The sequence below is a fragment of the Polistes dominula genome, unplaced genomic scaffold (genome assembly GCF_049000335.1).
Source record: "Polistes dominula isolate Pdom_NZ unplaced genomic scaffold, Pdom_raw_medaka contig_21, whole genome shotgun sequence".
Lineage (NCBI taxonomy): Eukaryota > Metazoa > Arthropoda > Insecta > Hymenoptera > Vespidae > Polistes > Polistes dominula.
In genome coordinates, this window is record NW_028301061.1 from 5,042,343 (window position 1) to 5,055,835 (window position 13,493).

The following is a 13,493-nucleotide window of genomic DNA, read 5'->3' on the forward strand; positions in this document are numbered from 1 at the left end:
GGAAATGGCCGTGGAGGATGCCTAATTTTTACACTTATTTAATACTATACTAACAGTCTTTAATATATATATATATATATTTGTGGGATTCCCCTTCCCCTGTTAGTCCTCCTAAAGGATATCTAACAAGTAAAAAAAGGAAAGAATTCCGCGGTGTTGTTAATAGGTTGATGTAGAAAGAAAAACCCCTCTTCACGAATATGCAATATATTCAATATAAAGAAATAAAAATACAGAGTGATGATAAAACGCCTTCTTTGCTCTGCTACTAAACGATGACTGCCTCTTGGTTTCTTTTCTTTAACCCCTTGGCCTACACGATATCTACCAATTGCGCGAGCTATAATACGCAAGAAATTCGTTCGCGCGCCGTGCCATTCAACTGTTCAGCCGTGTACCCGAACTGGCGCAAAGTGTATACTTTTCGTAACATATATATTTCAATGCAACGAAAGGAATTGTGAAATAATAAACAATGTTTAGGTACAAATAGTAATTTTAAGACGTCTAGGAAGTAATCATAATCAATTGATCAGTTGACAAAAATAATTTATTATTTCAAAGTAGATAATGAATCAATAACATTTAGAATAATGAAAATTAATAGTCTTCAACTGTATGATATCTTTCAAAACAATGAGGTACATGTAACGCAACGCGACAGTTCTTACATTCCCACGTAGTTTCACATCTTTTCTTATGTTTGGTACAGACTTTGCAAGCTCTCGTTGGATTTTTTTTCAATGGCGTGGGATCAATATGTTTCGGAAAGTGACCCCAATTTTGCGCCTGTAGCCTCATTGGTATATCCCCGTTCGATAATGGTTCTGGTCTATTATAATTTTGTAATGGCACGGTTTGTAATATTCCTTCAGCTATTCGAAGCCTGTACTCAGTGTAATTCTGTTTCTTTCCCATAATGGTTTTATTGTACAGAATATATGAATTCAAAAGGGCCATATCGCACATGTAAAAAAAGATTTTTCGGTACCCCTTTATGAATTTTCTCATAATAGGGAAACTCGCTAATACCTGATCCTGGCGATCAATACCAATCATTCCCATATTATAATCTATAACACATTTTGGCTTCAAAATAGGGCTTAGATGACTTCCGTTTTGCGCAATCATTTCTGCACTTTCGTGCTTTGTTGAAAGCACATGGACGTCTCGTCTATCTTTCCATTTCACCGCTAGTATGCCATTGCAACTTCTTATTATACAGTCTCCTTTTTTCAATTTTGCTCTACCAAAATCTCCCGGCATATTTTTTCTCTTGCAACGTACTGTCCCAAGAACGTTAGTTCCATTTCTAACCAAAGTTAGAAACAATTTCGGCGAAGAATACCAGTTATCTATATATAAGTTATGTCCTTTATCTAGTACTGATTGCAATAACTCCATCACAACAGTTTCAGATGCACTGTATTCAAGACTTGTTTTATCGTTTCCTGAATATATTTTAAAATTATAGCAGTAACCCGATGATGACTCGCAGAGTTTATAAAATTTAATTCCAAACCTCGCCCTTTTTGAAGGATTGAATTGTTTAGAAGACATACGTCCCTTAAATTTCATCAGTGATTCATCGATCGCGATATTTTCTTCCATTACATATACGTCTTTAAATTTTTCATTAAAATAGTTTATCACAGGTGTCACTTTACGTAATTTATCACTGTTGTCAGCCGTATCGTTATTTGCAAAGTGGAGAAACCTAGTGATTTGTAAAAATCTTCTTAGTGGCATACATTTTCGGAATATGGGTGTTTCTATAATGGCTCTTTTAGACCAGTTCATCTGGATTTTCGGTTTCTTTACTTGAGCCATTATGATGCATAATGCAAAGTATATTTTAATTTCATTGCGATCTACCGGCATCCAAGTTTCATCAATTATCCTTTTTGTATGTGTATGGCTTTTTATTTTTTCTGCGTATCGATTCGTTTCCTGAACAATATTATCCCAAAACACATTGTCGAATATTATATTAAAAAAGTCTAACTCTCTTTTACTTCCACCTAATTGGTCTTGAATTGCTGCTGTTATGCCAGGTGTTTGTGTATACTTCCAGATTTTCGGCTTGTTATTTTTTTCTTCCCAAAACCATTGCGCTGGTAATTGCTGATAAGTGCTGTCTTCATCATCGGAATCATCTTCAATTATTAATCTTCGTGGACGTTTTGTTACAGGAACAATAATATCACTGTCCTCACTATCATATTGAAAAGGATCTGTCGAATCAGAATCGGCAATAGTGCCACACTTCTCTTGACTACCATCACAATTAGATATCTTTCTTCTCGGCATGATGGGTATAAGAGTTTCTTAATTCTTTATACGAAGTTATATTTGAAACGTCTGACAGCAACGAAGCTTTACGGGCAACTAAAGTAAGAAATCATCCAGTTTCGTCAGAAACAAATGAAAAAAAAAAAAAAAAAAAAAAAATACTGACCTTACAATCAAAGGAAAAACATTCGATTGCGCTAACTGTTCGGTCTAATAATAACACGCGGCATAGGATACACAAATTCCTCACCACGAGTCTGACTCGTGGCTTTTGTTTATGACACAAATTCTTTACCACGAGTCAGACTCGTGGTTTTCACTTATGGCACAAAGTCTTTACCACGAGTCAGACTCGTTGTTTTCGCTTATGGCACAAATTCTTTACCACGAGTCAGACTCGTGGTTATAGGCTAAAGGGTTAATCTACTTCTTTGTGCGACGCTCTCGCTATCGATATTCAACTATTTATTTTACATTGTTTATCTTCGGCTTGATTATACCCGATACCCTCTGGCCCACTCATGCTTCAGTGTTCTCACTCACATTCTCGCACCCCACACTCGGCCATTCTGCTATTTCTTCGGTCCCCGAAGAAAACTCTTCGAACGGTTTCATATAATCTGCCGCCGTTGTGGTAATTTTTGCTCCTTCACCCTCTCACCCACACGAATCACCTCATACCTATTTTTCCCCTTAAATCTAGATATTTTGTACGGTCCTAGAAATTTCTTTTGTATTTTTAATCCTGCACCAAATTGCGTACGTTTTATCGCCACTAAATCGCCTTCATTATATACAATCGCTTTCTTGCATTTAAGGTTATAAGTACGCCGATTCTCTTCTTGAACTTTTAACAAGGTTTCTTTAGCTGCGTGTCTTAATTCTAAACGTTCGTCTGAAAACAACGCTATTGCTTCCTTTTCTATTAATTTTAAAACTGTTAAATCATCTCGCAATTTTATTTTTGTACTGAACATTACCTCGAAAGGTGACCTATCAATGCCACGCTGATGAGTACCATTATTCGCTTTTTGAACTTTATCTATATGTTTATACCAATTATCTGGCGCATCTATTGATAATTTAGTCAATATCGAGATAATAATGCGATTAACCCTTTGGACTTGACCGTTTTCCCTTGGTATACCGGTGGTAGTTAAAATATGTTCAATATTTTCTACCTTACAATACTCTTTAAAATCTACCAATGTGAATGCTGTCCCTCTGTCTGTCACTATACGTGTCGGGTTACCGAACGTCCTCTGTTGTATCGTCAGTTTGTCTATCGTTTCTCGTGAAGTCGTCGACTTAGTCGGGTATAACCAAACAAACTTAGAAAATCCATCTACGATAACCAGAATATGCTTATACGTCTTGTTCGTCGCCGTCATTAGTCCTAAGTAGTCAATATGATAAGTTTTAAGTGGTCTATCCCCCTTAATTATCTATTAATATTACAGATATTAATATTTAATATTTTAAACAATATTATTTATGCAATTCAAAACACTTCTTAACTGCATAACTTATAAAATTACAAACATAATTAACAAAACAATTGGTATACTACTCATCTACATTTTGCTTGTATGAAAGGGATTTGAAGAAATCATAATGTCCCGATGGTATATGAGTGATTCTCAGATAACTGTGATTTTTAGAACTCAAAATTTTTTAAATTAAAAATGCTTCATAGCTTATGTTTTGGGTACTATTGTTCCCCAATTATGCTCAGAATAAAGCCTGTAATGTAGTTCTACTACAACTTTAATAGACAAGAAACTGGGACAAAAATTGAAAATTTCAATGGCACGGTACTGACATAATTTCCACGGTACTGACAAATAGATGAAAGATTCAAAGTACTTACCTAAATCTGTATAAAATTTTAAAATAATAAAACGAATGATAAATTATAATACTCTGATAATAATACAAAGACTTTTTTAGTATTTTCTTTCTTGATTTTAACAATCTTTAAAATTTATTAATGATAGAATTAGAATAATAATTTTTATAGTAATCTTTGAATATAACTAGGTTTAAAATGAGTTAATAAATTTAATTTTCAATAATTATAAATGTAAGAAACAATGATACAATTTTTATATAATTAAATATTAATCTATAATTAAATTCTTTATTAAAATACTTAGTAAATCATTCCTTATTTCTTAAACTTCGTCGAAGAATTACATTTGGAATAACTTTTGGTTTTTTGATTTCACCACTGACTACGGGGTCTTTCTGAGATCTTTTTAACACTTTCTGTGCCTTTGCAGAAGGTAATAGTAAGCGATCATCACTGTAGTTTATTTGTCCCATCGAGAAATGTTCACATATTTTGCCAGGTTGACAATCGAGACAACTTAATGAGTTGAGAATAGAGGGCCTAATGGCCGTAACCTTTCTCTTCTAAAAAAGAGATTTTTTTTTAATTTTTTATCTTGTTGAACTTTAGTAATTTTTTTCTTCTGTATTAATACACGTTTTTTACTTATTGTAAACGGTTTATTATTACACAAGTTTTGGAGCCCAGGTATATTTTTATGTCTTGTCCGGTGTATTAGAGTCATTTTTCATAAAACTAGAACAACTAAAGATAATAATAAATTAAAACATTGAGAAAATATGAATTTGAAAATTATTTGTTATTTTTACCTAACCTTATTTTTTGCATATAATTAAAATGATTTTCCAAACACAATTTCAATTGTACACGTAAAATTAAATATATATTTTGAATAGTTAATCTAAACATTGTATTAATATGTGTAAATTTTAATATCATGGTACTGACATGTAATTGTATGACTTACCTTTTTTAAAAATAAACAAATTATTTCTATCAAAATATCAAGGCAAAAAATAAACATACAGCTGTAAACTATACACAAATAGTAGTCCTTTTTTAAAATGCCGCCAAAGAGAGCGAAAGAAACTGAATGGAAGGTGGCGTTTAAGCAGCAAATATTTTTAATTTAAAAAATAAATAAAATTCCAGGACATAAATCAATGACAATTATTCCTTTCTGCCAATCAATTTTTTTTGTATAATTGCAGCATAATTTTATGGAATATACGTTAGATTTTAGTTATAAAAGCTAAACTTTAAATTATAAAACAAATCTTTATAGAAATTTATACATTTAGTTTGAAAAACGAGAATCGGACCTGCCACTTATTTGACTGACATTTTAGGTGTATTTCTGTAAGTTATTTATGATCCATGACTACTTATGCTTCAATAGTCATTGTCGACAATAGAATACTATCAAATTTATGAATTTTGTAATTTTTTGATAAAAAAAATATGTTTAATGATAAATAAAGTACTAGACATAAAAAATCACAGCTATCTAAAAATCACCCACCTCTTTTTACTGGTTTCATGGGTTGGTACTGTTTTAGGCAGCTACTTTCCTTGAATTTGACCATTGACTCGTCTATTGACTGCCTTGTGCTGTCAGTGAAACTCTTAAAAAAGTATACTTCAAGCAGGAAATTAGTTTTTCAATATAGTATAATTTTGAAGCATCTGCAGGTTTCTCCGGGGAATTGAAATATAATTTCGAAATCAAAAAAAGAAAGCGCAATCCTTATTCATCGCCTTTTGAATAGCTGAATTTTCCAGCGAACAATTTTGTGATCAATAATAAGCCATTTAGGTAACCGGTTGTAGCTCATGATCAACAATATCCCAACAACTGTTATGATTTCAAAGAAAAAATCCACTTCTGTGGCTTCGTTACCAATAGAGAGATTATCTTGACCCACGATGTAAGTAACTAGTGGCATTCGTGGTGCACAGTTAGTTTGCATGGGACCATGGAAATGATGGTGGATTCTAGTTCTGGAGCTCTACGTTATCATTAACACTAGAACTACCAGACCAGTCAAAATGACTGGTCGCGCAACTTCATTATTTAATTCCCACCTCACGTTACATTTTTTTCTCAAAATTATATGATGACTTTTCTAGATATAAGAAATGGTTTGTAAAAATAATTTTTAGTTTTTTATAACTTAAACAGAATTCGAATAAATTTTGGCATTTGCTACTTCTACCAATACCAGTCATTTTGACTGGTACTTCTTAAATTCGACATAAATCTGAAAATATCTGTTTTTTGAAATCAACACCGTCGATAAGATATTTAGACGAATGTATTATTCTTTGTTGTAATATTTTCTCTCATGTTACTGCTTATCTGGCGAAAATACATAGTGATATAATCGTTGTCGTAGTGTATCGAAATAATAGAATCGATGTAGTTTTACGCGATCATTCTTTATTCCATAGTCGTGGAAATAGCATCTATTTTTTAGTTATATAGCGATTTTTTGTAATTCATAAAAAATGGCAAAACGTATAAAAACCTCTGATTTGCTGCGAAAAATAAACAATATTTCAATGGAAGCTTCTGATATCGAGGATGAAGAAAGTGACCAAGAAGATATTGAAACAGTTTATAGTGGTAATAATGATGAGTTTGATGAGTTTGAAGATCATGAAGAAGTTCGAGAGTCCTCGGACAGTGAATTAGAAAATATTTTGAATTTACGGAAAAAAAGACGTGCTCGTATAGTTTCAAGTTCTGAAGAGGAAAAAGAAAATATAAATAAAAAAAATGAAATTGCTGCAGACGGAACCAATTGGGAAAAAATACAAGAAGGATCTACAACTGGAAGATTACCACTTCATAATATTTTCAAAGATATATCCGGCCCCACAGGATATGCTAAAAGAAATATTATCAAAGGTGAAGTAAATAGCGCATTTTTATTACTAATTGACAGGAATATTCTTGATTATATAATATCTTGCACGGAATTAGAAGCTTTTCGAGTTTTGGGTAAAAAATGGACTCTAAGTGAAACAAAAATTAAAGCTTTTATTGCAATTTTATATGCTCGGGGAGCATACAAAGCAAATAATTTGAATCTGTCATATTTATGGGACAAAGAATGGGGACCGAATTTCTTTTCCAAGACTATGAGTCGAAATAATTTCAGTAAAATTTTGAAATTTATTCGCTTTAATAAAAAAAGTGAAAGAAGCAAACGTTTGAAAAATGACAAATTTGCTTTGATATCAACAGTATGGGATAGGTTCATTCAAAATAGTCAAAATTGCTACAAGCCAGGAGAAAATATCACAGTTGACGAACAACTCTTTGCAACAAAATCCAGATGCCGATTTACGCAATATTTGCCGTCTAAACCTGACAAATTTGGAATAAAATTTTGGCTGGCATCTGATGTAAAAACAAAATATATTCTAAATGGGTTTCCTTATTTAGGGAAAGATGAAACACGAGCAAAATCGCAATCTCTTAGTGAATATGTCGTACTAAAACTTATCGAACCATATACTATGAAAGGAAGATGTATAACAACCGATAATTTTTTTACAAGCTTACCGCTAGCATCCAAATTGCTTTCAAAAAAAACCACGCTTGTTGGAACTATACGTGGCAACAAAAGAGAATTGCCAAAAATTTGTAAAATAAAGAAGGATATTATGACTCGTTTTTCATCACTACTCTATAAATCAAATAATATTACCCTTACAATTTACAAAAGTAAACCGAAAAAGAAAGTTTTTATATTGAGTTCTAAACATAAATGTATCAAAATTGGTAAAAGTAATAAAAAGTTACCCGAGACGGTTGAATTTTATAATAAAACTAAATTTGGAGTGGACATTACAGACCAAATGGCAAAAAAATATAGCGTAAAATCCGGATCTAGAAGATGGCCGCTCCAAGTATTTTATAACATTTTAGATTTAGCTGGCATAAATGCCTGGATCTTATATAAGGAAACCACAGGTGAGAAAATATCTAGACAAGACTTCTTGTTTCAATTAGAAAATGAACTTGCCATTGAATATGTACAATCAAAAATCAAGCAACAAGAAACTACTGCTCCAAGTATATCAACGAGTTCACCTTCTTCACGTAAATGGTGTCAAATAGGGTTCTGCAATAATAATAAGACTACTGTCATTTGTAATTTATGTAAATAATATGTTTGCAAACAATGCACTACAAAGATAAATTACTTTTGTAAGAAATGTGACGAATCATAATCAGGTAAATAACAATCATTTTAATATTTTATATTAAAAATAATTAATAATAATTTTTTTTTCTATTTCAGATTCTATTACATTTTTAATAATAAAATACTTCTTATATTTACTTTATTGTATGTTTATTTTCTTCTTTTTTTCTAAAAGTTCTATTAATACTTGTTAGTATCATTAAAAATGTTGTTATTATAATTAAATTATTATATTTTTAAAAATTGTCATCATGTAGATGTATTTCCATACCCTTATATTCATTCTATATGATAATATAAAACAAAACAATAAAAAAATTCTTCTGTTTTTACGATTATAAATGACCAGTCATTTTGACTGGTCTTGGTAGAAGTAGCATTGTTTTTTTTCCGGTAGTTCTAGTGTTAAACAAATCATTGTAATTGGGTGAAACGACTTCATCGTCTGTCTCCTCTTTGCTGCTTTACTCTAATGTGGACTCAGTGTTTTCAGTTTCAGAAGAGTCACTAATATAAGCGAGCTATCTCAGCTTATTATGAGGGTAAATTCTCTTTTGACTCATTTCGACCCTTCAACAAAAGAAGGAAATAAAATGAGAAAAATATCTAAAAAATTTCATGCAAAAATGCAAGAAAGAAGCGTTTGAAAGTGTAGGGATTATAGGAAAGAGAAAAAAATAAAAAGTTGTAAGGGTGGGCGAATAATTTCAGGAGGTCACTTGATATAAACTTGATTTTTTTAACTACATGGTAAAAGAGTTACTTAGCGCCATGCGCTCGAGAGCAGGGTCGAACAATGAGTGTCGCACTCCGCCGCCGGTCGTACTGGTGGCCTCATCGGCGATCACAACGCCGTCAAATCTTGCGTTCATTAGCATAAGCTGGACGCACACGCACACACTCTCACGCCACACGTAGTAGGGCTCACACGTATAGCATACTCATACTCTTACAAAGATGATATTATTTTCTTCTTCTTTCTTCTAAATAGGCACAATGCCTGTTCCTCATCGCGACTCGCTTCATACAGTCAGACTGTCGCTCTAGCGCTTTCGAGGTTTTCCAACGCTTCGTCTCCCTGATGGTGACTTATCTCGGGATATTTTGACCGTTTTGTCATCTGTAATACGTGTAATGTGGTCGTTTCACTCACCTTTTTTGCCTAATATTATTCTATTATTTTAAATAATTTTACGCTCACAATATTTTTTATTTTAATTATACACTGTAAATGAAATGGTAAAACCGATATTATTTAGTGAAATAACACAACAAATATCGACGGGACGAATTAATAAAAAAAATTGTAGCCAAATCTTAGTAAACCACTCGTGACTCGTTTCTCTTCTTCCCACATTTTCGACATGCATCGTTTCGGTCGGGTCCTTTGCATCCCGCGTGGAAATGTCCATACCAGAGGCGCTTATTGCACCTGGGTACCATCACCCAAGCCCTAACCCGGTAGCTTATGAATCGTACCCTAATACTTTCGGCTTGTAGGAGTCGGGTGGCGTCCAGCCTGGCTATCTCACAGACACCTAGTCTCTGCCCTAGGCTGTTAAAGCCTAGGACTGAGATCTTTCTGTCCAAATTTTCGCCGATCTGGGCGTCAAGCGTCTCCTTTACCTCCAGGTTTTCGGTAAGAATATCGAGATCTAAAATCTCCAGGGTTTCCTTCGGGTTTATTTCTTTGACCTCGCCATGTTCTCGAAGAAGTCATGTTTCCAGAGTCGATCATTAAGACTTGGTTGTATTTTTCGCTTGTTCGGACAAGGAAGACTCCTTTTTTTGTCTTCGTTATCTCCCTGATATTTCTGTTTTTTTTTTTCGAGAGTGTCAGTTGCTCGAAGTCTCTGCATAACATTTGTGAACGATTTTATTTCCTCGGAGACAATTAAAAGGCCCTCCGTCCCCCCTAGTTGACCGGTCCTTTTCTTTTTTGGACGATGCTTCTGTGTCTTTGTGTCAGTGGTAAGAGGCGTGGGTTGTTTCTTTTCTTTCTTGCTCCGTCTTCTTCTCGGACCTGTAGCCCAGATTTCTTCCTAAGACTGTTCCGGACTTGACCCAGATCTGACGAGTAGGGTCGTCGTGTCCTCCGTGACCGTTATTACTTGGACCTTTTTTATGACCACTCTCCTCTTGATAGCTGCCCCGTCTACAGCCTCTGGGGTGTCTCTTTGGGTCCTTGTCCTTTTGACAGTCTTGGGCTACAATATAATATATTATATTGGATTGGATAGAAAGTATCCGCGGAATTTGCCAATAAATGGTGCTAGCGTCGATATCTCGGTTTGTATGATTCTTATCGGGTTATACTGTACGCCGTTTGAAAGATGACATTTTAGGCTACATTCTTTATGCAGACAGTTTTGCAATTCGTCGTGCGTGTCAAAAGTTATATTTCATTGAAAATGAGTGAAATTTCCGAAGAAATACGCTATGTGATGCTTTATTACTATAAAAATGCTTTATTACTATAAAAAAGGCAAAAACGCTGCAAAAACATGCCGAAAAATTTGTTCGGCCTACGGTGAGGATGCTGTAAGTGAACGTCGCACACAGGAATGGTTTGCTCGATTCCGTTCTAAGAATTTCGATGTCAAAGATGCACGACGCTCTGGTCGGCCAATCGTCAAAAATGCTGATAAAATCATGGAATTAATTGAGGTAGATCGTCATGTGAGCACTTGATCGATAGCCCAGGAACTAAATACCACTCATACAACTGTTTTGAGCCATTTGAGTAAGGCTGGGTACAAAAAAAGCTGGATGTTTGGGTGCCACACGACTTAACGCAAAAAAACCTTTTTAATCGAATCAATACATGCGATATACTGCTGAATCGCAATAAAATCGACCCATTTCTGGAACGGATAGTGATTGGTGATGAAAAGTGAATCACATACAACAATGTAAAGCGTACAAGATCGTGGTTGAAGGCCGGCGAATCATCCCAAACGGCGGCCAAGCCCGGATTGACGGCCAAGAAGGTTTTACTGTCTGTTTGGTGGGATTGGAAGGGAATCATCTACTATGAGCTGCTGCCCTATGGCAAAACACTCAATTCGGACGTATACTGTCAACGACTGACCAGATTGAAGCAGGCGCTTGACCAGAAACAGCCAGAATTGGTGAATAGAAAGGGTTTTGTGTTCCATCAGGACAACGCTAGACCGCACACATCTTTGACGACCCAGCAGAGACTCCGGGAACTTGGATGGGAGGTTATATCGCACCCACCGTATAGTCCGGACCTGGCACCAAGTGATTACCACCTTTTCCGGTCCATGCAAAATGCTCTTGGCAGTACTAAGCTACCCTCAAAAGGGGCTTGTAAAAATTGGTTGTCTCACTTTTTTGCTAATCGGGATGAGGGCTTCTATGAGAGAAGCATAATGAAATTACCTTCAAAATTGCAACAAGTTATCGAACAAAACGGCGCATATTTGACCTAAATCGGTTTATTCATTCTTTGTAAATTTAAATTTGAAATAAAAGTAAATTTCCGCGGATACTTTCTATCCAATCCAATATAATAAATATATAGCCCACGGCAGCGTACTGATTCTTAAGCGCCGTAGAGGAGAGATTCTCCAGTTCATGACTCTGATCGGTGCTGTTAGCAAAGTCAATTGGCATCGCCCGAATGAAACCACCAGAGGCATCACTAATATTCCAAGCATTAAATGATAATATTTGAAACTCAATGGTGCAGCCAATAATCTGTTGGTTGTAAGTAGTAAAGCAACCAAGTTGTTTTTGAATGAGTGGCCCCAAGGTGGAAAGCTCTTATGTCAACCCATCGGTTTTAATCTTAATTTTGTCGCGAATAGTCGCGTTGTTCCACGGTTGCTGTGCAAAGATTGGGGGGACCGTCCTTGGCCTGAGACCCTCCCATTTCTGTGTTCATTAATCCGCTTCAACTCGGCTTAATTAATGGATGCGGTGAATCGCGTGCGATTGCGCATAGGTGTTCCGTCTTCTTGAATTTTGAATCATAATGAAAGCAATGGAACGAAGGACAAGATCTTAAACTCCGTTATTATTGTCAACCAATAGTGTATACCTTCTCCGAAAATGGAGAATACCGAGCTCAACTAAAACGAAGATAGTAAGCATAATTCAGATCAATACTGCAATGGAAACCCCGAAAATCAAATGAATGTGAAAAGATAGTGTATCGAAGTCTGGGGTTGGTGTAGAGCTTGGCGGTAAACCCAGTCTCATTTATGAAAAGAATGAGAAGAGAACGAGCGTCATCCGACTACCCAATAAACACGTATTTAAGTGAAAATCCACAATTATAATTGGCAAAAAGTGATAAAAATGAACTCAACTTATTTTCAACTTAAATTTATGTTGTGATAAAAAGGGATAATATAATACATAATATAATAATTCTGGAGGGCAATAAAATCCCAAACAAACTCAAGAATTAGCGAGATATAAAAAACGCAGCGAGACTATTGCAAGAAATGCCTTGTGGCATTACATATTCTAAAATGTTTTAAAATTTATCTAAAATGTAGGAAATTTATTTTCTTTAATTAGGGCAGGTAAGGTGAATTGACGGTTGATGTTCTTGATTGTTTTTATTTTTTTCTAAACCTTAAAAATGGGGATTTGACTGTTTAATATTGTGATATAATTTAATCGTGATTGTTTTTTACTTTTTTTAATTATTAGGGATACAAATAAGTTTCCGCCGTTTTTTGTTAAAAAAAAAATATTTATTGTGAAAGAAGGGTAGTTTAAATTTAATCGAAGTATTGTCCATCACTAGCAACTACTTTTTCCCATCTTTTAGGCAGCGTTCGGATTCCATGTCTGAAGAACTCCTTATCTTTTAAGGCTATCCACAAATCAACCCAATTTTTGGTATCTTCATATAATATTAACCGCTGCTCCGACAGAGCATGTGCCATTTTTCACCGTAACCGCTACATGCGGACGAGCATTATCATGTAGAAGAATAATTTTGTTGTGTCTGGAGTAGTATTGAGGGCATTTTTACTTCAGAGCTCAGCTCAATCTTATGAATTGTTTTCGGTAGAGAGTTCCAGTGATTGTTTTGCTTCGATTAAGCAACTCGTAATACATCACACCCAGCTGATCTCACCAAATACACTGCA

At 34.6% G+C, this 13,493-nt stretch overlaps 2 protein-coding genes across 2 annotated transcripts in view; both read left to right on the top strand.

Annotated features, from left to right (window-relative positions):
- LOC107072268 (uncharacterized) overlaps positions 1–13,493 on the top strand; it is a 497,052-nt gene that overhangs the window by 207,907 nt on the left and 275,652 nt on the right. The gene's annotated exons all lie outside the window — the stretch shown is intronic.
- On the top strand, positions 6,627–11,816 carry LOC149031441 (uncharacterized). Its single transcript, XM_089176184.1, has 4 exons — positions 6,627–7,796; positions 8,007–8,255; positions 10,847–11,040; positions 11,280–11,816. The coding sequence occupies exons 1-4, from the start codon at positions 6,653–6,655 to the stop codon at positions 11,814–11,816; spliced, it is 2,124 nt and encodes a 707-aa protein (XP_089032310.1). The 5' UTR covers positions 6,627–6,652.

Bases quoted from the DNA above. Each gene is read 5' to 3' on its own strand.
- LOC149031441 (XM_089176184.1), top strand. From the start codon at position 6,653: ATGGCAAAACGTATAAAAACCTCTGATTTGCTGCGAAAAATAAACAAT. The intron at 8,256-10,846 runs GTAAATGGTGTC...ACTATAAAAAAG, and splicing joins AACGAGTTCACCTTCTTCAC to GCAAAAACGCTGCAAAAACA. The intron at 11,041-11,279 runs GTGAGCACTTGA...AACAATGTAAAG, and splicing joins TAATTGAGGTAGATCGTCAT to CGTACAAGATCGTGGTTGAA.